The 25,359-nt window shown below is 40.1% G+C and overlaps 1 protein-coding gene across 2 annotated transcripts in view; it reads right to left on the bottom strand.

The window, feature by feature from the left end:
* Positions 1-25,359, bottom strand: part of enox2 (ecto-NOX disulfide-thiol exchanger 2) — a 170,116-nt gene that overhangs the window by 33,738 nt on the left and 111,019 nt on the right. For both annotated transcript variants that reach the window (XM_069694213.1, XM_069694214.1), the window contains 2 exons: positions 24,240-24,371; positions 4,379-4,534 (listed from right to left, as the gene is read on the bottom strand). In XM_069694213.1, coding sequence (XP_069550314.1) covers positions 4,379-4,534; positions 24,240-24,371 — 288 coding nt within the window. The remainder of the gene's footprint in view (positions 1-4,378; positions 4,535-24,239; positions 24,372-25,359) is intronic.

Raw genomic sequence — 25,359 nt, 5'->3', positions numbered from 1 at the left:
AATGAAATGATGATTATTATTATTTTTTTTAGAAAGCCCACCGTATAGATGTTTTTATTATAAACTACATTTAAGTTGTTATTCATAGCTGAAATTGAGAAGCCACGTATCAATGGCATCACAACAATATCTAATATGCTGATTATCTTCTTAAGACATGACTGCTTTTACCTGCCGAGGAACAATAAATACAGAAATAAAGAGTTTTCAGTTAAACTAAGTGATTAATTAAAGACTGACTGAATATGTCTTTATTTGAGAACAGTCCTAAACACACACACAAAACACACGGATGAAAGAAACCAAAACAAAAAAAACAACATATCTTTCTTCATTCAAGCCAAATGGAGTGTGTATACAGTACGTGTAAATATGTAACAGCTGGGTACACCGCAATGATCCTCAGAACTTAAAACAAATACGTTTCATCTTTTCTTTTGAAATAATTATAAAATACTTCTCTCAAACTACCTTCAAAAGTTTGAAAGAGCAAAAGAGGAAGGCACCACAGTGTTTGATGTTCAAAGTTACAATTAAAGTGAGTCCACAGGTCCCAAATATTGAGCGTAAGGCTGTTGAAAACCATTCAGAGGAAAAAAAGGGGTACTGCATCACTTCAGAAGTAATTAGCTGAGTAGGCAGAGGTGGCAGTCAAGAAGGTGAGCGCGGGGTCGAGACTGAATGGGGAGGGCTGGGCTAAAGAAAAGAAAGAAGGACACCGCAAGAAAAAGATCTTGATGATGATGCACACTGATGGTAAGGTTATGCACACTGAGGAGATAAAAGAGGGAGCGAGCACAGGAGCTGAGGGAGGGCTGCAGGGGCTGTTGTTGCTCAGCCGAAAGGTCAGCGAGAGAGGAGGCTGCATGCGGTGTCAGGTTGAGCGTAGGAAGCAGCAGGGTAATGACTACTTGTGATGGACACCATATGCAACCTTGTTGCTAAGACGCCAGTGCTTTTGCCCGTGATATTTGCTAAAAGCCTGGATGCAGAAAACATCAGTGCTCGTTTCCCTTCGTTCCTCACGTACTGTCCAACCCTCCAGACCTTTTGCAACTGTAATACAGCAGCGGCTCAGAGCGGAAGTTCTTACATCTAAAACCAAAGGGGCTCCTGTAGCACTGATCTCACAATACTAAAACTGGAAAAGATTTTTCTTCTCTGTGCCATTTACACTTAGCGTTATAGGCTAAATAGGTTAGGTTAGGTAGTTACTTTATTAATCCCCGAGGGGACATTTTTTAGTTTTTAAATATCGAAGTATAGTCCAACTGTATTGTATCTCGTCTGGATGAACACACTTATTTCTTCTCCGTTTGTCCTCAACCTTACTATTTTTCATCTAAAAGCACTTCTGACAGCATGCAGTATGGAATAATGAGGCGTCTCGATCATCGTTTTTCTCCTCTCACCCAGCCGTCAACCCCCGTCCTACCGGGAGACAACACAGCTTTACTGAGACAGACACTAAAAAGATAATATCAGAAATAAAACTTAACAAGCACATTTTATACCTTCTGATGTGAAACACCAAGTGGACCTTTTCTGCTCAAGAATTTGGTGTACAGTTGTAACCTGCGTGACTGCTGGCAGGCGTTCTTACAGTATGAGCAGAAAGAAACCTAATCTTGTATTCTACCCAATCTATTCATTTCCTGCTGCAATCTGCAGGTCTGGGTTTGCGTCGGCTGCCGAGGTCACCAGATATATCCCAGACGGCTTTCTCTCCAGCCTTTTCCTCCAGTTCCTTGAGGGGGATCCTGGGGCGTTTTCAGTCTAGGTGGGATACATGATCCCCACAGCATTTTCAGGGTCTTTAAGGTGTATAGGTGTTAAGAAATACTTCCCACTTAGAGGCGTCTGGGAGAGATCCTGAGAAGATGCCTGATCCTGCCAATATTCAATGCAAAGAAGCAGCAGTTCTACATCCAGCTCCTTCTAGATCTGGGCTGAGGATGATCCCATTCATATTAGGACATTTTAGCTTCAGGCTCAGCTTCCTTTTCTTTCTCATTATTTCACATTTTGCATTTATTAAAGTGAAGATACAGAGAGGAAATACAGGCAAATATGGGGAGAGCCAGGACCTAAACAGAGGACATTATGGTTGTGATATACGCCTTAAACATTATGTTCCTGAAGCACTGTTTCTGCACCAGATCACATGTGTTGATCTCATTTTTAATGGTCACTTCACTTGTGAGAAAAAAAAATATATATAATTGTTAATGCAGCTCTAATCCCAACAGCTTCACATTTGGCTGTAAATGTGACACAGTACAGCCTGGTGGTCATGGTCTAATGAAGTCAATAACACAACATAACCACCACAAAGCAGAGCTATAATTAGGGAGCCAGAGAGGGGACGTCAGAATCACAAACACAATTGGTAACAAGCCACAACCTTCGCAGACAAATCAACCCATACAAGCCTTTGAATTAGTTTTAGTCCAGCTCTCTAGCTGCGACTAAATTCTCTCGAGGGGCTCGGAGAGCTAAAGAAATCAACAACACAATTCCCAGGGTCACACAATCAACCCAGCATGATAACGCTGCGGTTCTCTGAGGGCCTTAACCATGCCTGTGGGCTTTCATGAGAACAATCAGGTCTCTACAGTTTTCCTCAGATGTCTGCCTATTTTATAAAACCTGGCTGAGAGATTAACTGCTTTATGTGACTGTGAAATAGGTGACAGGCAAAGAGATCTTAAGCAGAGATGGGGATCAGAAAAGTGTAAGTGGGACAGAGCAGAAAGGCAGGGAAGTAGGAAGTAAGAATAAAGACGAACGTCCACAATTAAATCCTGCACCACCAATGGTTGAAAAGGCTACATGCGCAATTAATGTATACATGCTATGCCACAACACAAGAAGACAACGTTTTCACTTGTGTCATAGTGATTGTGACAGGCTGTCAGGTTGTTGGGTAATTTCTTGACAAGCTGATCCCTCATTCAGCCTCAGGGTTTATACGTGCCCTTGAACAGAGTACCTGGTGCATTTCTCTCTTTGCTCCCAAGGACTAGCTAGAAAGATGTTCCCAGGTGCGGTTAAACTTTTAATCAGCGTTACTCCCTGCAATATATTGCACCAGTTTATACTGAGGCATAATGCACACAAGCAGATATACAGGACTATCTTAAAACAAGCTTTTAAAGCTAATAAAATAAAGCAATATTTGCCTAACAGAACGCTCGAGCGTATGTTTTGTTTTGTAAAAGGATCGTAAACTCCCAAATGTTACTGCGGCGAGGAGCTTTTGTTTTAGTTCACCTTGAAGACGACATGCAACGCTTGTTTGAAAAAAGTCCCTCGGCAGAAACTTTTCTGTACCACGAAATCTAAAAGGAAAAGTTGGATCAATTGTAGGACCCCCCACCACACACACACACACACTACTTCTTCCATAACTCTGGGTAATTGGAAGGTGGTGGGGAGATAAATATAAACAACAGCCTGTGCAGCACACCTTTAGTCAGACTGAACAAAGAGACTTCCCCTGAATATTTTCACAGTCGTTTGTGTGAATGTAAATGCGGCTCATGGTGGTTGGGCAGAAAAAAGGGGGACAGAAAAACAGCACAGATGATCTGCTCTTACGCTGACTTTTTTGATTAAAAAAACAAAGTGATAAAGAACAAGTCTCAACAAAATTTTCATAAAAGTCTAGGGCATGATATCAAACAAAAAACAATCTCAAATCTCTTGGCGAGAGATGATTCCATCAAACAAATAGTGATGTCCTGACGTGTGTCACTTCATCATTCAATGTTGCCTCCAGTGAAGAGTGAGCAGATATTTGGGGCAAAGTTTGGAACAAATTTAGAACTAAAACGATCAGTAGAGCAAAAGAAAATGAAACTGCAACTATTCCTTTTATTTATCCTTCAGCCTAAAATGAAAACAGCTTCTTCGATGTGAATGTTTGCTGCTTTTCTTAATGTTTTAAGATGGTAAACCATCTCCTATCTTGCGGTTTTGGACTGATTGTAAAGGACAAGACAGGTTATCTGAAGATATAACATTGAGCTATGGGAAACTGATTTTTTGGGGGGGCTTTTTCACTATTTTCTGTCAGTTTGTAGACCTAGTTATTAATTGTTTAATCAGGAAAATAACTGGCAGATTAATCAATAATGAAAAAAACTTAATTACACACTGAACTGATGATAATTTAACAACTCCATCTATTGAGGAAGGCAACGAGATATGGTTGGAAGTCGGAGATTATTTGGGGAACTTTTTTGTTGCAAAGCCCAAATAATATAATAGAGCTGGATGTTGTCCACAGCAGTGTAATACTTTAACATTAAGAGGAAGAAAAGGTCGAGGCCGTGGGGGCTAGCCGGTTCAGGATTAGCATTGTATTAGGACTTACTGGGGTTGGGGGGGAACAAGGTGCAGGTCTTGCAGTGGATGATCTCCTTAATAATAGGTAGGTCCTGGCCGAGGGGCGCAGGCACCATACCGAGGCCGGGCATCATGGGGTTCATGGGGGTAATTCCAGCCATCATGCCAAGGTTGGGGTCAAAATCTGGAGGCAGGAGAAAAATATGAATGAGATCAAACGGTAGCTCTTTCCTAAGACAGAAAAAAAAAAAAAAAAAAAACCCCACCTTCACAGTACCATTAAACAAACACTTGTACTCAACAGCTAACCTTTGGTCAGATATCACTTCAGATTATACTAAATCTTTTAAGTTGCTTTTCACATTGTGTACCTCCTCCGAGTGATTCTTCTGTCAACACCGATGACACACGAGCAGCCTTTCACACAGCCATTCATGAATAAATCATCTCGTAAACAACATGCATATTTTAAGAAGTTTTTACTGAGTCACTCTTTCTCTCCGTCGCCCCTGCTGTTTAAATGATGACCTTATAGACCATGTAGCAGGGTCTAAAACCTGCACAACAGAGAGGGTTTATTTACCGCAGGCTGCATATCACAGAAATACAAGAAATGATCATGACAGCCTAACACCGAATCACACTGTGGCGGTTATTTAACGTATTACGTGTTTATTTCACATATTTCTGAGATCAGGCTGCAATAGTCTGTGCTTTCTAAAACTGTTGCAGTCACTGCTAAAAAATATGAATGCTTTATGGCAGGGGTCTTCAACATTTTTCAGGCCGAGGACCCCCAAACTGATAGAGAGATGGAGCAGGGATGGAGCAGGGACCCCCTATATATATATATATATATATTGTATACATTTTTTTTATTAAACTGGAGAAGTGCAGGAAGCTTGGAGGGACAGGTCCAGGCTAGTCTCGCGCTGTGAGTGAACCGGTGCTCCTGTGTGTCGCTGAATGTGCGCATTTCTGACTGAAAGATAACATCTTCTGCCTCCATTTATCCATTCGCTACAATATGTTGGATTCATGTCAATGTGTATTTAAAGACATTTAGATTTGTGAAAAAAATAAAATAATAATAATATGAAAAATTGTCTAATCAACCAAAAATTTCACAGACCCCCTGCAGTGCACCCGCGGACCCCCTGTTGAAGACCTCTGCTTTATGGTGTTATAATGCTGCAGTTAAGAATTGGCTACAAAAACACTTGGTTTGGGAAAGATCATGGTTTGGGTTCAAATGATCACGAGAACAATGGCCTGGGATTCAATTATTACTTCCTTTAAGTTTGGCAGCCTTCATCAGTGGTAACAGTAACCGTTTGTTTTAATTGTCCAAAAAGAAGCAAATATTGGTCTCTTGAAGATATTTTCAATTTTTTTCTCTCTACTATACAACCCATGTCCTCCTAATAACAAATGTATCACATTATATAGATGTCATCTGAACTGCATCATTTCTCTGACACATATTTGTGTGGCAACCATAACAAAGGATCCTAACGGATTCTCTGTAGTCATTGTTTGTGTGGTACCGGCACATAATGTGAATACAAGCCACAAGAAACCCACATACAAAAACACAGGCAGTGGTATTCATAGCCACCACAGGCGCTTTTATGCGCATATGTTCCAGTATGGAACTTTTTGAAATGGAAATGATGTTGCCCTCCAGTATTTGCCACAACATCACCTGCAGAGCATTTGGAGTTGGCAATTATGCCGCAGGGTGTGTAGTGTTTATGCTCCTGCGTATGTGCAAGCGAAAGCACTGCTCACTTAAACAAATCCTTCACTAGAGATTATACACACGCTGCAATATACCAGACATGTGTGACAAAATCTATCTGACACACTGGCTACACACACTTTTACATGAGCTGTTACTTGCTGACTGTGAGATAGTTAATGAAATCAGAATCATGGAATAAACAGAGACAACTCTTAAAGCAAAAATGTGACCAAGAAATGGAAAGTGAGCACACTTACTTTACTTTTAATGCCAGTAGTTTTGTTTACAATTTGGATTCAATACAAAATCAAATCAATATTTGGTGACCACCCTTAGGTACCTGTAGGTACACTTGCACTGCCTTTTAAAGGTAGGTAGCTGGCAGGTATGTTGAACTCGTTCTTCTGAGGATTTAGGCTTTTTCAGTTGCTTCTTCCTTAAGAAAAGTTCTTTATGACTCCAGTTTTATGGTTTGGGTTGTTGTCCGGCTGCAGAACAGATCCAAAGTCTATTCTGTTGTCACTTTAGTTTTCTCGTTACTGAACCATCTCATATTTACAGTCTTCCATCCATCCATCCATCCATCCATCCATCCATCCATCCATCCATCCATCCATCCATCCATCCATCCATCCAGTAATATTTGTAATTTTTTTTGTAGTCACCCAAAGCAGCCATTTCATAAGAATAAATTATGTTTTAATAACCACAAATTGTTTCATGTATATATTGTGCATCATGTGTTCATGTTATTTCATATTTATCTATTTCATATTTATTTAATTATTAGGAATAATTCGGGCCTCCGACAGGATGAGCTCCAATTTACAACAATGCAGATAGTAATATTTCAAAAGGACGAGACAATGCTGACTTTACCACAATTTAAGCTTCTCAAACATTTTTCAAGGGTAAAATTCTATTTCTTTTTCATCTAGTTTGGATCTTTAATCCTGTGTTAAAATGAGCATATTTTTTTTGTTAATTGCGATAGTGTCAGAAAATAACAGCAGCAAACATGATGTGGGTCCTGTTACAATTCAGACAACTTTAATGTTCAATGGCAAAATAAATCCAGTAAAAAAAAATATGTCCTGTTCTTCAGTATACAGTGTTAACTGAAAGAATGTGGGTAGAGAAACTTTTCCTCAAAAGCACTACCCTCTAAATATTAGTATAGGAGAGAAAATGGATGAATTAAATGACAGTAAGTGAAGGAGAATAAAGAAATGTGCACATTATCAAAGACTCGGAATAGGTCCCTGAAGCAGGAGAGGGTGTAATAAATATGTTAGACTGATAAAAAAACGAGTGAAGGACAAAAATGAGGGAAGAGAAACAGAGGCGACATACAGAAAAGAAAACAGCCTCAAAAAGAAAAAAAAAAAAAGAGCAAAGTGAGTTACATTAAGGGAAAATGGATGGAAACCACAGTATATGTGTACTGATGACCTCCCCATCTGTCTCTAACCAGGTGTCAGAGTGAGAGGAAGCAGGTGATAAGGACCCTCGTTGCCAGGCGATTGATGAGTTCTTCTGCATGTTAGGGTGAAGAAACGGAAGACGGAGAGCGGCAGAGAAGATAAGAAGTGGTGGATGGAGGAGGAGAGGGCGGTGCAACAGCTAGCCTGAATGCCAAACACTTTGCCTTGAAAAAGGACGGAGGAAACAAAACAGAGTGCCTGCTCCATCGTTTCAGAGGTAAAACGAGGATACATGCTTACGATGCATATTGATGCCAAGCAAACTCGGTTTTAGCTCGCATGGAGAAAACTATCCGGTTATTCAGAGTGCAATTTCACTGCAGTGCTGCTTATGTTTCCACTGGATTCGGTGTGCGTGCGCGTGTTCATGAGCCTACATATTTACCCTGGACTATTAAAAAGCCAGAGACCTGAAGAAAGTATGTAGCAGAGCTGTGTGTAATGAAGGTGATTATTTACCTCTTCCTGAGGATTTCCAGCGACACCAGAGGTCTCATCTCCATTTTCAACAATATAGCTCAAGGACATGTTTTATCACTAACATACCATTATTTCCTCGCTCCCTCAGTGCTACTCATTATAATGCATGCTTTAAGTGGACACAGACGGACCGAGAGTTTTCTCAGTAGCTACGTTTAACATTAGGATATTTACGTTGAGTTCTGGATTTAAATTTTACAGCAAGTCAGTGTTTGTGTTGTGTTGATGCTATGCAGCCCGTCATGTTTTTCATTTGGTCTCTTCAGGCTATGCTGAATGCAAATCAAAAGTATCGGGCCTGAGAGGTTAAACTCAGACTACTAGTTTCTCAATGTTGGGGAACACACGGCCAGATTTTATATGGAGGTGATGTGACCTGACGTGATCACATCAACTGAAAATATGATGATCTTTGCCATAAAGTTATGTTTGCTGTGTAACTATCTTACGTTGTGTTACAGTAACCATTTCTATGGTTAAAAAAAAGTACGATTGGTATGGTTATGGTAATTCCTTGTAATTATTTGTATCAACAAGAATTAAAATACATTTTGCCACCCTTTTATGTCATAAAAGGCCTCTATATTTTATTAAAAAGACTGAACTGTGTAGTGCAATAGTGTAAATAACAAAATTAGTCTCCACTGTGAACATACAAACAGCCACAACCAGACAACTACAGAAACTAAAAAAAATAAATACTGCCCAGTCACAATCACTATAACAGTAACATGACCATCTGATCCTGGCGCTGTGTGGGAGGACTCAGCATTGCTGCCAGTGTAAATAGCGGTCGGCATTTGTCATAATGCTGTAGAAGAAGGTCTCCTCATCGCTGTCTGTCCTTCACACTGTATATACTGTATATCAGATTAAGCAGTGAAACTGGTCAAATACTTGCTGAATGCAGATACAAGGCAATTGCAAGAAACAAAGTCCCAGTTTCCAGAGCAGTTTAACCTAACAGGTTGCTTACTCTCCCGAAGGCGGAGTAGTGTAGTCAAACCATTTCAGACCACCTGTGTCATCTTCAGAAGGAAAAGAAACGACAGCAGGCCTTTGGAGCGGCATATGTCAACATGCTGATGTTGCCATCTGCAGGCAAAAAAAAAATTATACAAACTCAAGTACTGCAGTTTTAACACTTCTATCATGTGCAGGGAAAATTTAATCTTTCATTAATTCTTCACTTCTTTAATAGTTTTTCAGGCACCTGGCCAAGAGACACGTGGGGCTATGTGTTAGTTATCTGGAGAAATACTCTGCTCGATAGAGCTGATTGGTAAAAAAAAAAAAAAAAAAAAAAAAAGGTAAACACATTAATTCAGCAACACCAAGTTCAAAGTTCAAATACTCAGCCGAGCCGGAACTGAAATAAACCTTTATTGCCAATTTTCAATTCCATTAAAAATGGTTAAAATTATTAAACTTGTTCTTGTTAATGGTACATTCAATGTAATAGCAATGTCCTTTGTCATTTGTTGCATGTCATCATCTATTGTTTTCCCTCAAAAGAGTAAACCATCACAGCCAAAATCCAGGCCAAACAGAAGCACTACAGGAGATCAATAAGATGTAAAAATCAATCTGAAATTTCATTTACAGCTGATTGTAAGGGTGGACTGAGGTTAATAAGCTGCTGCTGTCCCTAAGCACTGTACCACACTTAAACATAAAGAGGAAAAGCAGTCAGACAGCTCTATTCACTCACTACAAACCGTAATAATGTTACAAGGATGAGTGGGTGTATGTGTCATCGACGTACTTAAATGACAGCTGTTTTATCTCGTACTAGAACAAATCCAAAGGCATCAGAAATGTTACAGTGGCTCAAACACTGTCCTTCACACCTTTTTGACATTCAATAAATGTATGGTTGCCAAAACTTGTCTTGCCAACAACTAGATTTATCTGTAGTGTTCAACATTACAAACATTTTGTATTTAATCTCACTAAAGCAGCCACTGGAACAACCAAGCCTCTGCAGAAACAAATATTTCTCTCATGCATGCCATATTTAAAGTAGTAAACTCCTGAGAGATTGGATTTTTGTGCCTTAAAATGGTCTGCTATGTAAGACAGTATTCAGCAAAATCTGATATTAAGAGTCAAACACAATCTGTCTTCGGAAACTCAACAGTAAAAATAATATCCTTTTTATAGACAAAATTACTTCATGAAGAAAATAATCCCCTTCATGGAAATCATTTTTTTTTTCAATTCTGCTATCCAAATTAAGATTATTGCAACAAAACATGTTTTGTACTTAAAAACATATAAATAATTGTTATATATTAAACAATGCAACTGTGGATAAAGTAATTAGAATCTGCCTCACTTCCTCTGTTATGGAATCAGTTGTAGTAATCCAACAACATATACAGAATACATTCTGTATAATAGCCAAACCACTAAAATGTACTTTAAATACGCTAAATACATTTAGTTCATCATTGTTTGATACTTTTACAGTGACCTTGCTAATTTAACACTGCAAATAATTTAGTGTTTCTATGAAACAGTGGAAGGTTGGAGCAAACTATACAAAGTATTGTCTTGGGGTGACGGCTGTGGATTCAGGCAAAAACAGTGATGTGCCAAAAATATCTTCTCAATGATACTTTTTTAGTTTTAATAACCGAGGAGACATTTTGCCTGAAATACTCAAAGTGCTGTGGGTCTTAAAAGCTAACAATGGAATGATATTTAATTGTGAATTAAAAAACTGAAAGGTAGCATATACAAAATATTGAAAGCGTGTTTGGACACAGTTATAAGAGATCATTACTTATGTTGAAAATATTTAACCAGTAAATCTGCTGAGTAAGGATTTAGAGAGCAGCCTGGCACTGATTCGAGAACAAGAGTCAGATTGTTCATTCCGCAATAGTACAAATAGGAAAAGAGGAGTATCGCTGAAATGTTTAGTTGGAAAGTCAGAAAACTGATGAGCAACTATTAAGCAATTACACACTTAAGTCCTTTTCAGAGCAGAAACTCAATGATTCTGGCAAAACAAGCAATTTAAAGATGTCACCTAGGGCTCCGGGGAACTATGATGGACATTTTTAATTTTGTTTTGACATTTTACAGTCAAAACATTTACATGATGATTATAATTAATCAGAGCTTTAACTTGAGAGCAATTTTAGGATTTCTCTTGTGACAGAAAAACTAAGCAATGAATTAGGTTTCTTTGATGACTGGGAAATGTACACTTTGAATATTTAGGGTTATTAAGGTAAACATAGTGTGAAATGACCCTCAATTCCAATTTGCTTTTTCACAAATGACGCATCTTAAACAGTTTAGCTCAGATACAGCCTGTGCTTCTCGCCAATATGCAGTGCACTCATTGAGGGAGAGGAACGATGGGTCTGTACGACGCAGTAGAAACTCCACAGAGAGATTTAGAGAGCACCAGGGTCCTCTTGAAGAACAAAAACAAAAGAAACCTGCGGTTGGGTCCACCCACACACGACCACACATCTGTCTGATCCCCTTTACCTTGCTCGTCTATGAGCTACAGCCTCTATTCTCTCTCATGTTGGAAAACTGATATTCACAAACAACGCACGAGTGCACATGCACACACATACACAATGTTGGCCTCTAAGGTCATTCCACCCATTCTTCTTTCCTCTACCTCTCGTCTGTCTTGATTATGTCCTTTTGATGTTAAACAATCTATTTCCTGGAGGTTTGTTCAAAGTAATTACATTTTGAGATTGACGGGCACACTGAAAAAAACAACAACAAAAAAAAAACCTTGACATTTGATTGTGTGAAGCTCCTTGCTATTAATGTCACCCTCCCCCACTTTGTTCTCTCTGATTTCCATGGTAAACGTCCCTTCCAGCAGTCAGCGGTGGGTGGGGAGGGTTGGAGGGAGGACATATGCGGTTGCCGTGAGCCATGCTGGATAATATTCTCTAATGAGACGAGCTAGCCATGCCACATGGAACCCCACCAGTGGCTGCCTCTCTTAATCTCTGCTAAGAGACACCCTCTTTGTATTTTCATATGAATATCTGCAACTTCATTTCTTCTGCAGCAACATTTCCCCGGCTGTGCAACCTGCAGGATATACACAAAAACTGTTCTCTGCTTATAAAAGTTATTCCAACCCTTTTATGTCATTACAACTACACAAGAATCGTTCCTCCAAAACCTGTTGTCTTTACCTGGCCCCTTCATACTCAAATCTCCATAAAATATGGAACTTTAAAACAATACAATAAGCAAATATATCTACCATAGATGGGAAAGCAAATTCAGATAAGTCCTGTTTCAGTAGCCTCATAACGACTTTTCTATTTTTGTTTTCCAGACATACAATATATCTGAGGTAAGGAAGTCTTTACCTCTCCACTCTGTCCGCCTACATGCAGCCAAAAACCTCTGGCATTGTACCAGTGTTGCTCCTGAGCAGTCAGCAGAAAAAAGGACACGGCTTTCAGTCCAAGGATTGGACCATGCTTGCGGCAGAAGGAATGACTGTCATCTAATGTATTTCCTAATGTTAATCCAGGTGAGCTAATGTGTGAGAATGAGCGGATCCCTCATATCGTATGAGGCACACTGTTTAAAAGAGTGGTTAATGTGGGATGACATCAAGTTTTCATATATTCCACTGTGCCTACAGTGGTGCAGGGGTTTGCAGCAGCTGCGGGGAAGGGATGAGGACGAGTGGGATGTAGCAAAGTAACGCTTGTTTATTCAAGGAACAGTTGTCGGTCCCTGGAGTCTGCTTATCTATTTTCCAGAGCAAAAATATGTGCATCTAAATTTATTCTGATAAATTTGCAAATACTTCCACGTGAAAAGCTAAATCATTTCCTTATTGTGAAGTGTGTGTTTCCAGTTAGCATCTTTCTACAAACTTTTTCTTTTGTCCAAAAAGAAGCTTTGACTCAAAATGTGAGAAAACCAAACTGCATAATCAAAACCATCATTGCTGTGAAAACAGTCATATATTATTATTGCCGAAGCCTATTCCCACGTCTGAGATGCTGTGGGAGTGTTGGGCCACTGTGCGGTTTTCGGTTAGGTAAAATAGCCTTAACCTTCAAGGTCAGATGGACACAAAAATGAGAAAGCCAGGCAACAGGAAAAGACAAGAAATTACTGCTTGCTCACATGAAGCTTCACTAACCCTCACTGAAGGGTGGTCAAATATTTGAGGCGCTTAATGTTGTGTAGTTCAATGAGTGATTGACAAAAGAATACAAATATATACATTTCTGTTTTTGCTTTTGTTTTAGTAAACAAAATGCCCCCCCCCCTTTTTTTTTTTGTGTCTTTCCTACAGACTATCGAGCAAACAGAAAGTTGCAGTGCGCTTGCTTTTGTCTCCGGAAGGTCAAGAGTCCCCCCGTGATGTCTGCTTTTGGTGCCTTGGTCTTTTGTCGTCTCTGTCCTTGTCTGCAGACCTCCCCTGGTGGGGGCTGGCGAGATCGAAATCCCACCATAGCCTGGGGCTCGCCGCCAACAGGACGACACCTTGTCCCTGACCAGTTCCACCTAAGAGACGTACCTCTGATGGCCTGCTGCTCTGAGGGCTGACAGACTCATCATCCGGGTGCTAGCTGGGACCAGGTGTCGACTTAGTGCTCGACTTTTAAGAATTTCAGTCAACTGAGGAGTCTCCAATAAATCATTCACATTGTCCCTACTACTAATGTATTCACATTACCACAGAAAACCTGTAGGTGGTCTGCTGTGAGGGCTTTGTGTCTGGACAAAGTGCACCAAAAGTCAAACTTTGACCATGCTACACTAATTTTGTGGGTGCAGCCATAGATATGTTGACCATCTCTGAAGTCCCAGGACTGTCCAAAAACAAATTGGTCTCATAATGACACCAGACAAAAAAAAAAAATATATCTGTGTGGCCCATGCAGCTACCAGTTGTTTGTTTTACACTGTGGTGAAGACTGGAGAAGACACTTGTTGAAAAGTGACAAGGAATAATAATTACAGAGCACTTCTCTACACAAATGTTATCAAGTGAGTAATGACAAAGAGGAGGCCGCTTCATTTAAAGACATCACAAGTCACAAAAAGGTCGAACTACATGTGTAGACTTCAGATCAAGTCGGTTGTTCTGAGGAGCTGGCAGCATATACTAAAAACATACTGTCTTAGTTAATAAAAAACATCTTGGGAGGTCTGCATGTATTTTGAGAGAGATGCAGAAGAGGAACTCTATAGCTGTACATCTGGTTCTGCTTATAGCCTGGATGTGCTGGAGAGAAGCCTGTTGAAGGTTGGGGAAATACTCTCCTGGTGGAGGATATTCTCTCTGTCAGATGTCCAAGATGTTGAAACCAGATGTTGATTCCTGCTTTTACTGTTGCAATGTTTGCGTCACTCTCACAGTTCATACTATATCTGAGATTTTACTCACCAGCCTTTGGGCTCGCTATCCTTAAGACATGACTTAGCCACGTCATGTTCATGACCGCACAAATCATTCAATCTTTCACCAGGTACTGTACACAGTAAGCTTTTGCTCATAATTACAAAAAACTAGATTGAATTGCAATCAAACATCCTTATTAAGCAGTATTTGGTTGTAAAAAAAAAAAAAAAAAAAATCCTTCTTAAAGTTCTTAAACCAAGATCCTTCACCATAACCTTCTCTGACCAGAAGACGAAACCACGGTGTCAAATTCCAAGACTTTTCCATAACAGCTACTCTGTCTCCATCTTCACTGAACAAATAAAGGTTCACCTTACTATTTACATTTTTGGATTTTACAAACTTACACAACTGCTATTTTATATTCCTCACTGGGTCAATGTTTCAAACTGTCTGCACATGGACCGCAGACCTTCACTAAAACTAACACCGTTAAAAGTTTAAAAGTTGCAGCTCCAGCTATTACGAGAGCAGAGCACACAATCAATATTTCCTCCAGAGATTCGATAGACCCCATCTTTGCTGTCTCATGTGGGTCACATTCCTTACCTTCAACTGTCATGAAGTCTGGCCAGCTGATCAATAGTGTGTACTATAGGTTCCCTCACAGCTGACCTGCAGCTTGCCCTTCTGTCTGTTCCCTTCAGATGACTTGGGTCATATTTGCTCCCAGGACTCTGTGTTGCACTCTTCTCCGGAGATGTTTGGAAGAGCTGGGTCTTATCCACACCCTCCTTGTCTGACTCATCGGATGGACAAGTTTTGAATAAACCGGCCACTAGACGACTATTTTAGGTGACCTTCACCTCCTGTAACTGTTTGTTCTCGTTTTGAAAATCAGAGTCGCAACGGGAAACAACAGCAGCCTCTGAGCAGTAACCTATACGCGGCAAGTTTTGACGAAGATTTGAATCATCCAATAACACCGCCAGCTTGGTTCTATTCGGTCTTTTGTCGAGATTGAACCATTTTAAAACCCAAATGCAAATATTCCACTGTCACCATTTCGCAGGGACTGTCGCTGCATCCCGGGTTTAGTACCAGTCAAGAAAATTCTGATTGGTTTAAAGTAATGCAAACAAGCCAGAGCATTTCCTTCCCCTACCCCCGAAGGATGTATGGGTGCAGCCAGACCGTTGTCCAGAGCTGCTACAGCACAGTGGAGACAGCTCTAACTATGTTGTGCCAACACATTACAACACCAGCAAGGTCAGTCTCCAAGCTGCCATGTCCGTTGACCCCCCCTCACCCTCCCAACCTTTCCTCACCTACTTGGCACCCTATATTTGAATGCCGCTGTGAATGCTGCTTGGGGGTGGGTCTTTATTTGAATTTCTACCAGGCCATACAAGTCACATCAATTAAATTCACATAAGCTAAAATCATAAATGTGCCTCAGAGGATTTCACAATATTCACAAACTACCCAACCTCCGGCTGTCTTCAGGACAAGTTGTAGCTCAGTGTGGAAAAATACAGCCCTCTCAAACATCTGAAAGGAGGCTATCCATCACAAGGCACGGGGCTCTGGCAACACAGGGCATCTACCATTTTCTGGCAAAAACACTGAACCAGGCTCAGGTTTGGTCTGGCAAGGTGCTGCACTGGCTAACTGCAGTTGGTGCAGAGATGCACGTCCAGTTTTATATAGATCAATGTGCAGTGTTTTGGTGACTTATAAACATTTAAATGTAGTTATCGGTTACTTTAAACAGACTTCCTGGATCGTATTGCATTGCCTGACTGGTACCTAAACCAACACACCCCCACTAGCACAGCTTTGTGTATAGTTTTGAACACAGGCCTGTTTTCAGTCTGAATCCCTACTCAACCCTTTACGTGGATGAGGAAATACTCAGCAAAAACCCTTTAAGAGACCAAAAAAAAAAAAAAAAAAAAAAACGGAAGAAAATGCAGATAAAGCAAGAGAAAAAAAAGATCCCTCCTGCGGGACAGACAGACAATGTAGACAGATGTCATATATGCAGCAATGGTAAAATCACAATATAGGTACACTGGATTACAACAGTAGGTAACCACAGTACAAACGCAAACAAAAAGAATCAGAAAAGCTTGAAGGAACTTCTTGGTGCCAATAAGCACTGGTTAGATGAGCCCTACCTATGTACCACAAACACCATGCATCACAGTATGTACAATCTTGACTCATGCCAATGGTCCAAGACCAGTTTCTCCACACAAACATACAAGTATCATTTCTATTATACATAACCATGACTGAGTCCATCTACAGAAATTAAACAATCATCACTGTAGCACCAGACTTTTCGAGGCTGCAGAGCGTTGAGGGCTCTGCCCACAGTGGTCTGTTTATCCTGCTGTCTGTCTGGATAAATCCACTTGGCTGGAGGCAGGGAAAGACTCTGTGATGAAGAAACACATTCTGGGCTCACAGTGGATGAAACAGAGGTAAACTCCAATGTTTAATGAAAGCAGCTCACCAGAGGAAGTCTCTTTTAATGAATGAGCTGAAAACTGAGATAAAAAAAAAAAAAAAAAAAAAACGTCACTTAAATCTGCATGCCGGAAACATGAGCAAGTGTACACAAAAAGATGTGTGAAAAAAAAAAGAAAATCGAACGTGGGAGGACAAAGAGAGTTACAGTGGATTCTCCCCTGTTGTTTAGAGGTGAAACAAAAAAGAAGAGAAAGATGATGTACTGTCATGATGGGGAATCAATAACTAATCCACCTGGATTACTTCTAAGGCAAAGGTGCTCTGGTAACAAACTCTGCATGACAGCATAAGGCTTTTGTGACATGTAAGAGAGAGAGAGAGAGAGAGAGAGAGAGAGAGAGAGAGAGAGAGAGAGAGAGAGAGAGAGAGAGTGAGTGAGAGTGCATGCTCCTGGTGCTTTGTGTTCAGAGATTTCATAAAATAGTTCATGATGAAACTGGGCTCACTAAAGAAACCACTAAAAAAGCAGAAACAGGGACTTGCTAATGCCAAGTTTTGCACAAGGTAGATCTAATACAGAACTGAATAGTTTATTGAAGCTACATTTACATATATATGGGCACCCAGTGCCGTGGCCAACCTTGAGCAATTTTGTCCTCAAAAGTCATTGTAAAGTTTGAAAAAGAGGCGAGCTAAAGTAGATCTCTTCCCACTAACATATTTCTCCTGGTGTTCAACAAGTTCTTGTTTTTTTTTTTTTTCCTTTTGCTGGAGTGAAGTGAACAATGCATGGGTGGAAAAATACGAGCCTATGAGTAATAACAAAATAAACTCCTTTGGAACTGCAGCACATTTCCTGAAACTTGGACATATTTTTACTGTTCCTCAGGGGGATAAAAATAACAGTTATTTCAAATGTGCTCTCAGTATCATTATCAATACATTACTATTATATATATTTGTCAGTTGTTTGATTGGATATTCGTTTTATTTATCATATAAACTGGTGACAGATGAGCATTTCAGAGTGACTAAGTGTGGTTGTAAGTGCGTGAGCTCAGCTCTTTGAGGAGCAGATGAACTGCATGTCTTCTGACGTAGGTACAGGATTAAAGTGGTTGACGCAGCTGGAATGAGCAGGAGGGGAAAAGGGAGGGGAAAAAAAAAAGGAAGGAAGACAAGAAAAGGAGGGAAACACTGGCACTTTTTCCAGGTGGACCAAGAGGGGAGTCACAGCTGTTTTCTTCACCCGCGGCTCCTTTTTCATCACCGTCTCCTCCCTGATTTCCTCTTCACATCACTATTCTGAAACTGCTTCTGACATCTGATGTGTTACTCTCATTGACATTCAAAGGCGCAGCACATCAATGCTCAGCCCACACAGGACAGCTTGAATTATTTTGCCCAATGAGAGCTCCTCTAAAGATTGTGTGGACATGAGCAAACAGCACTTGTGTGAAGTCTGTTAAGAAATTAAATCATATCGCTATGTTGGATATCGCTATGTTGTCAAAGCTGAGTATAATTAACCGTCACCTAACCAACTCTAAAATCATCTCTCTATTCTTTCAAAGTGAACACGACTTTTACTAAGTAAAATAAGCAATGCCACCAAACAGACGTGCAAGCAAAAATCATGCATTCAAAATTTTACTTGAGAAAATGAATCTACAAAAATTACTAATATCTGAAGCCTCAAAGTGGGATAATATTTACTTCTTTTTTTTTTCTTTTTTTTTTTATAATGTAGTACAAATAAAAAATAGCATAAAATGTAATCACCAATGAAGAGACAAATGAAAGAAGTTACTTTCAGGCATACGCAGAAGTCTGATGAGACGGGATCAGTGAAAACACGTGTGAGTGTGTGTGTGTGTGTGTGTGTGTGTGTGTGTGTGTGTGTGTGTGTGTGTGTGTGTGTGTGTGTGTGTGTGTGTGTAGGACCTTAAAGCTATTTTTACAGCCACAACACGCACTTACTCAGTTTTCCTTCTCATTACACAAACAGACTAATACCAACTGGTGTACACACATGGTTCTATGGCTGTAGGCTAAAACTGTCAGCAGGTCTGATTAAGTGTAAGAGCAGTTTAACTGACCTTTCTCACAGCAGACATTTCCACTTGCAAAACACAGGTGCAGCTACTAATAACACATTGCTGCATTCCATTTATGTGTGCCAGTTTCACAGCCCTGGCATTGTGAATGCTGACATCCTGGCATGGTCATCATTAGTGTTTTTAGTTATACTGGTACATTTCCTGCTATGAAGTTAAAGGAATCCTCTAAAAAGGTCCTCAACAACTGTGAATAAAGTTCAAAGGGGGGATCTCAGTAGGAGGTCATCAGCCGCCTTCGCACACACCCTTCATCTGAAATACAGACTCCTAAAAAAAGATGTGTATGTGTCCAGTGTACAGCCTCCATCTTTACCTCCAATGGCATTTTCCAACCCGTGTTGTGTAATGTGGTTGAATAGGAGTCTGATTTGTTTTCTCTCTTGGTCTGATTTGTTTGGGCAGACCTGAACACTGTAATTATAGTCGGACGTTGGCCAAAACAACAACTCCAAAACCATTTAGAGGAGGTAGTCCAGAGGACTGTACAACCAGGCTGGTTCAACATACCCAGGATATCTTTTATCTGGCTTAATTGAGCCAAAGAAACTTAATCACATTAAGCGGTTACACGAGAATTATTATGAACTTGCTTAATCAACCGAGGTTTTCCCAGTTGAGTTATGAGCTGGTTCACATAAAAGAGGTGGTGTTTGCAGCATCTAACCAATCACAAACATGGACAAATCTACTAGCAGAAGAGTGGTATATTTTTTTAAAAACAAAAAGCTAACAATAATGTGATGAGATCCAAGCAAAAATCTGATTATAGATTGAAATGTGATGTGTATTTTTATGGTGTGTATGACCATTTTAGTCTTATTCTTTCAGCTGTAGTCCCGTCAGTGTCAAACGGACTGAGAAGCGAATAGGAAATAAATATAAAAACATAATGCAAAGCGGTAAGCTGGCTTACTGTCATATTTTATAAGTACACAAGTTCAATGCTTTTCTTGAATCTCACTGATATCATTCTACGACAGAGTAAGATGATATCGGTGTCCAAAAGCAGCAGGAAATGAAATCTATATCTCGTATAAAAATCGTAAGGGAACACCAAAAAGGTTTGAGAGTTTCTGAACATTCTGCCCTTCACAGAGACCTCCTCATTATTTGAGCACCATGGGATCATCTACGATTGGCGATACCATTTTCCAAAAGAATTAATTGGTCAGTAGACGGTGCTTTTACACATTTTGATCTGTTATATTGAACTTAATCTGCTCCGGAGCATGTTAAATCTGCAGTATGAGTTGCCATGGTGATATGTCCTGGTAAAAACTAAGCCACGTTTGTCGTCCTGAAAATCCAGAGTTAAATCCAGAGTTAAATCCTGCTTTTAGTTGAGAGGCCTCAGATGAGACCTCAATTTGACCCTATTGCAAATTCTAACTGCCAGCTGAAGCTGAACAGCTCCTGCAGCCCAGTGTGCTCTGCATTCTTGGATGTGGCCGTGCAAAATCGATAGCTGCTCGCAGCAAACTGGAAAATGAATCAAGGTCCGGCCTGAATGAGTAACGCTCTCCTGATATTTGAGTGGACAGAACCTTCCTTAGAAGCTCCTTCCTGTGTTGACTTTCTTGGTCTCGCGCCACACACGAGAAGCCATTAAGTAGGGTGAGTGTGTTTAAACGTCTGTGTTTAAGTGAATTGTGTGAAAAGAAATTGAGCCAAAGAAAACACAACAAGTTTACCATCTCATCCACCAAATGGGATCCTGTCTGTGAGGGTCAGATATGTCTGAAAACACCCTACATTAAAGTGTCAATTTTTCTGCTCTCCATCTTTGACACATTTTTCTGCCACTTATGTCCTCTCCCTTTCCTTGGTGGGAAGGCTTTTATTTACTATATTTGAAATATGCCACGTGTGTGTGTGTGTGTGTGTGTGTGTGTGTGTGTGTGTGTGTGTGTGTGTGTGTGTGTGTGTGTGTGTGTGTGCTTCCCTTAATATTCCTCAAGGAGTGCATTTGTTCATCTGCAAGTGCACACACACACACACACACACACACACACACACACACACACACACACACACACACACACACACACACACACACACACAAGCCTGGCATATTTCAAATATGAAAGTGCATCTCAGCTAAGAAGTGGGAAGTGATTTATAAAAGGCTTTAGGGAAAGGCTTTCTACTGAGGAGAGAGAAAAGACATGGCAGAATCACTCTTCAGAGACGCGGAGTGGGAGGGTGCTGCTGAACCTAATGTTATAGATAGCAGAGCAATCGGTAAGGTTGGATATTTTCGTGGTAGATCAGAATACAGTAGCTCAACCTTGTAGATGCAAAAAGCTCTTTGAGGTTGTAAGAACACAGGATAAATCAACTAATACAATTTCATTGTTTTAATCGCCATAACGGAGAGGCTCCCAACTGTTAAAACAGTTGCTATTAAACCAATGACGACAGACGGGTCCTGAGCCATGACCCTACAACATATATAGAGGAAATATGCCTCGAGTGAACGTACAACCTTTTATTATCATCGTCATTTTGACAAAGCTGAAGCAGTTTGTCATAATGTGCTTTTTGATGCTTACGAAATGAACTCAGTTGGAATCTTTTTCGCGTGGTCAACCGAGTATCAGTGGTTCAAGTTGACCTTTCATTGTGTTATAGCCAGTAGTCTGTGTGTGCGTGTGTGTGTGTGTGTGCTCTCCACTAAGCACTGCCTCCTCTCAACGAGGTGATTTGCCACACCTAACTCTGATTTCCCACCAAGGGCACAATGAATAAAAACCTGAAGCAGCATGTGATGGTTACCAGTTATCAGCTGACACTGAACTTGCATATTGCAGCAGCCTATTTGATCATTATGTGGACAGTGATTGTGTAATGGAGTCCGTTACTTAGCTGGGAGGGTGTTCGTTATTATGTCTGAGTTAAGTTTGTTTAGTACCACAGTTGAATCAGTTGCCTTTTGTTTTGTTAGTCGGGTCTTTGTGTTCTCACAGTGCTCTGCTGGTTATAATTTAAGTGATCTTCATTGTGAATAAACCCTTGAGTTTCCCTTATTCTGACCTTCTGACCCACTTTGAGGATGTAACACATTGTAACTTAATAGCAAGTAGAGTTTACAGCTGAAGGCTGTCAATGACCTGCACTAAATACAAAATATGCAAGTGTCATTTACTGACGGTACAAAGAAACACGTGATTCTGCATTTTATCAATACATTATGTCCAACTGAAAAGGCTGAAAGAAAAAAGTACTCTAAGTGCAAGACAAAGGACGTGGTCATGAGTAAGCATAACTGACTACAAACAGACATACAGGGTTTTTTCTTTTTGTTAAAAAAAAAAGCTAACATTGTTTACAAGTTGAAAACACAAACCGGCTGTTACGTTTTTTTTTTTGTTTTACTGATCCCAGCTGGACCGAGTCATACTGGCCTGTCGGACACACCTGACTTGTATGTGAGATTAAAGTGGATCGTGGAATTTTAGTTAATGATCAATTGTCATCTAAAAAAAACCTGTGCTTTCACTGTCTTTTTCTATTCATTGTATGTCCTCATTATAGTATAAGCCTACTTTATTACTACATAAGAAAACTTTAATAATACATATATACTTTGTGAAGAAGAGACATTTATTGGCATTGAACATTGGAACATATAAATAAAAATAAAATGTCTTTGCCGAAACAAAAACTGATAGATAGATAGATAGATAGATAGATAGATAGATAGATAGATAGATAGAAAAATAGAGAGAGAGAGAGAGAGATAGTGATAGATAGAGAGAGAGATAGATAGAGATTGAGAGAGAGCGAGATAGAGAGAGAGAGAGAGATAGAGATTGAGAGAGAGAGAGAGAGAGAGAGAGAGATAGATAGATAGATAGAGAGAGAGAGAGAGAGAGAGAGAGAGATAGAGAGAGAGAGAGAGAGAGAGAGAGAGAGAGAGAGAGAGAGAGAGAGAGAGAGAGAGAGAGAGAGAGAGAGAGATAGATAGATAGATAGAGAGAGAGAGAGAGAGAGAGAGAGAGATAGATAGATAGATAGATAGATAGAGAGAGAGAGATAGATAGATAGATAGAGAGAGAGAGAGAGAGATAGAGATAAATAGAGAGATAGAGAGATAGATAGATAGAGAGATAGAGAGAGAGAGATAGCAATAGAGAGAGAGATAGATAGATGTGACATAAATAACTTAATAAAAATACAATTACTGCAATATACAAAACAATTACTTACATTGACAAGCACCAATACTAAAATTAAAAATGCACTATGGTGGCAATAGTTCTCCACTCATGTCAACAAGGTGACGTCATTAAACGAGCTCCAGTCAAACTACAAACGCTGGAAAGCGACATTGGATTTCTGTAGGTTGCGTCAGCCTGATTTTATTCAGATGAGTGGAAACAATCTAACGATTATTTAAAACGACTGCGATCAGTTCAAATAAACATGATGCATATGCAATAATTGTGACAGGCCTATGTGTGCCATTCTGAGACTGATTACCAGCTCGCTATTCCATCCTGGTGACTCAGCTCATCCTCTTTATTTCAGCATACTTATGTTAAATGAGCAATGCAGTCACACATGACAAACGTCTCTCTCATCCCTCAAAGCCACGGTAAGAGACAACTACACTCAACAATGCAGTCAAAGACGGTGCTACAAATCCACAAACCTCCCACTTCACAATTTAATAGAAGAAATAAGAAAACATCCTGTTCATTTCTCTCTGACAACATCAAAATGATGTATTTCAAATGCCAGAAAACTTTAGACCCCAAACTTTCTCCTGATATTCTGATTCGTTTTCTACTCGTTTCCTTTTGTTGTCCAATTTAATTTGTTTTAAAAAATTCAACAGCTTACTTTGTCCCCAAAGGAAAACAGGCAAAAGAAAATATATATTTCAGCCAAAATAATTAAACCTGCATTTCTGAGGAGAACAAATCAACAATGCAGAGGCTAGAATATCCTCATACAAAACAAGAAAAGATACCAGGTATTGTGTGATCAATATTAAGCATGCTGTATCTATAGTTAACCGCAAGGGCCTTTCTAAACGTGACGAAATCCAAACGTTACATTTCTCACCTCAAAAACATCGAGATGGAATTTGATTGTGTAAATAAATAAACAAACAATTCCTGTCATGGTCATACTTTGTACAATATCTTCGCCGGTGGAATACGGAAATACACTTTCAACACAAGTTTGGGTGTTGCCATGGTGACGTTCGGTACCTGGCATGAGTGGCTGTCCAGTGATTCCCATGGGAGGCATCCCCAGATTGTTCATGGCTGTAGCCCAGCAGTTGGGGTCGGACATAGGCATCGTCATCGAGTTGGAGTCCATTGTCATGTTACAGATGCCCTCTGCAGAAAGACAGAAAAAAATAAAAATAATAAAAAAAAAAAAAACAGGGGGAAGGAACAGAGAGAAGAGTCAGTATCATTATTGTGACCTTTAAATCAACATGTTAAAAGGGTCACGCCAGAGTAGGAATCATGGTACATCAAACACTGAGAAGATTGATTTTAACAGTGTGGTGTTGTCATGGCATCTCTAGTCGCCTGCTTTCAACAAATTGTTCCTTCAAGCCTGTGTTCTGTCTGAAAGAATAGAAGAGGGGACGCCTCTGTGACCCTGCAGTCAGTCTCACACCACGGTGATTTCCACAGCACTGTCACACAGAATCTATTCATCGTGGTGTCGCTGTTTGTTCTCTTGCTACACACCGATTCAACAGCCTGGCCTTTTCCAGGGTCCACTGGAAATGGCTCCCGATGACAGAAAAAGGGGTCACAAAAGTAAAGAATCCTGCTTTGAACAGCACGAGCACGTTACAAAATAGGAATACCGCTACACAAAATGTTCACCAATGAGTACGCCAAAGAAGGATAAGAGCTTATTTTTGCAAGCCAGAGTAATGAAATAATAAAGCGTAAAACAAGATTATCATGGTGCTGAACACAAACCCCCGATGCTATCAGGCATTTGCCAGGCAGTCTGCTACTAAACCTTGAAAAACTTTGAGAAATAACCAACTTACCGCGACAAATATGCAGACGTCATCTCAAACCAACCACCCCGGACTCAGTTTTCTGCCAAGTGTTGCATAATAAAGCAAACATATTTAAGGCCCTGATATAATAATCCCTGCAGTAAAGTCAACATGAGCACATCATACATCAACCAGCGGCTACTCTCCCCGTCTGCAGTCAATTTCTCAACTCTTAAATGCTTTTAATTCTCTCCTCTGCTCGACCTCTTTCTCTCCGACAGACCTGTAAATTATTGTGACTGCTGGCTGAGCCGAGCTGTCCTCTTCTCTCCCGATGCCAACGCCCACACTACTGTTAA

Source organism: Brachyistius frenatus, unplaced genomic scaffold (assembly GCF_029030835.1).
Source record: "Brachyistius frenatus isolate BFR_SWC_R1_liver_20210118 unplaced genomic scaffold, ASM2903083v1 Contig_17, whole genome shotgun sequence".
In the NCBI taxonomy this organism is placed as follows: Eukaryota; Metazoa; Chordata; class Actinopteri; family Embiotocidae; genus Brachyistius; species Brachyistius frenatus.
Note: the sequence above shows the minus strand (reverse complement) of the source record. Positions and strands in the feature narration are given on the sequence as shown.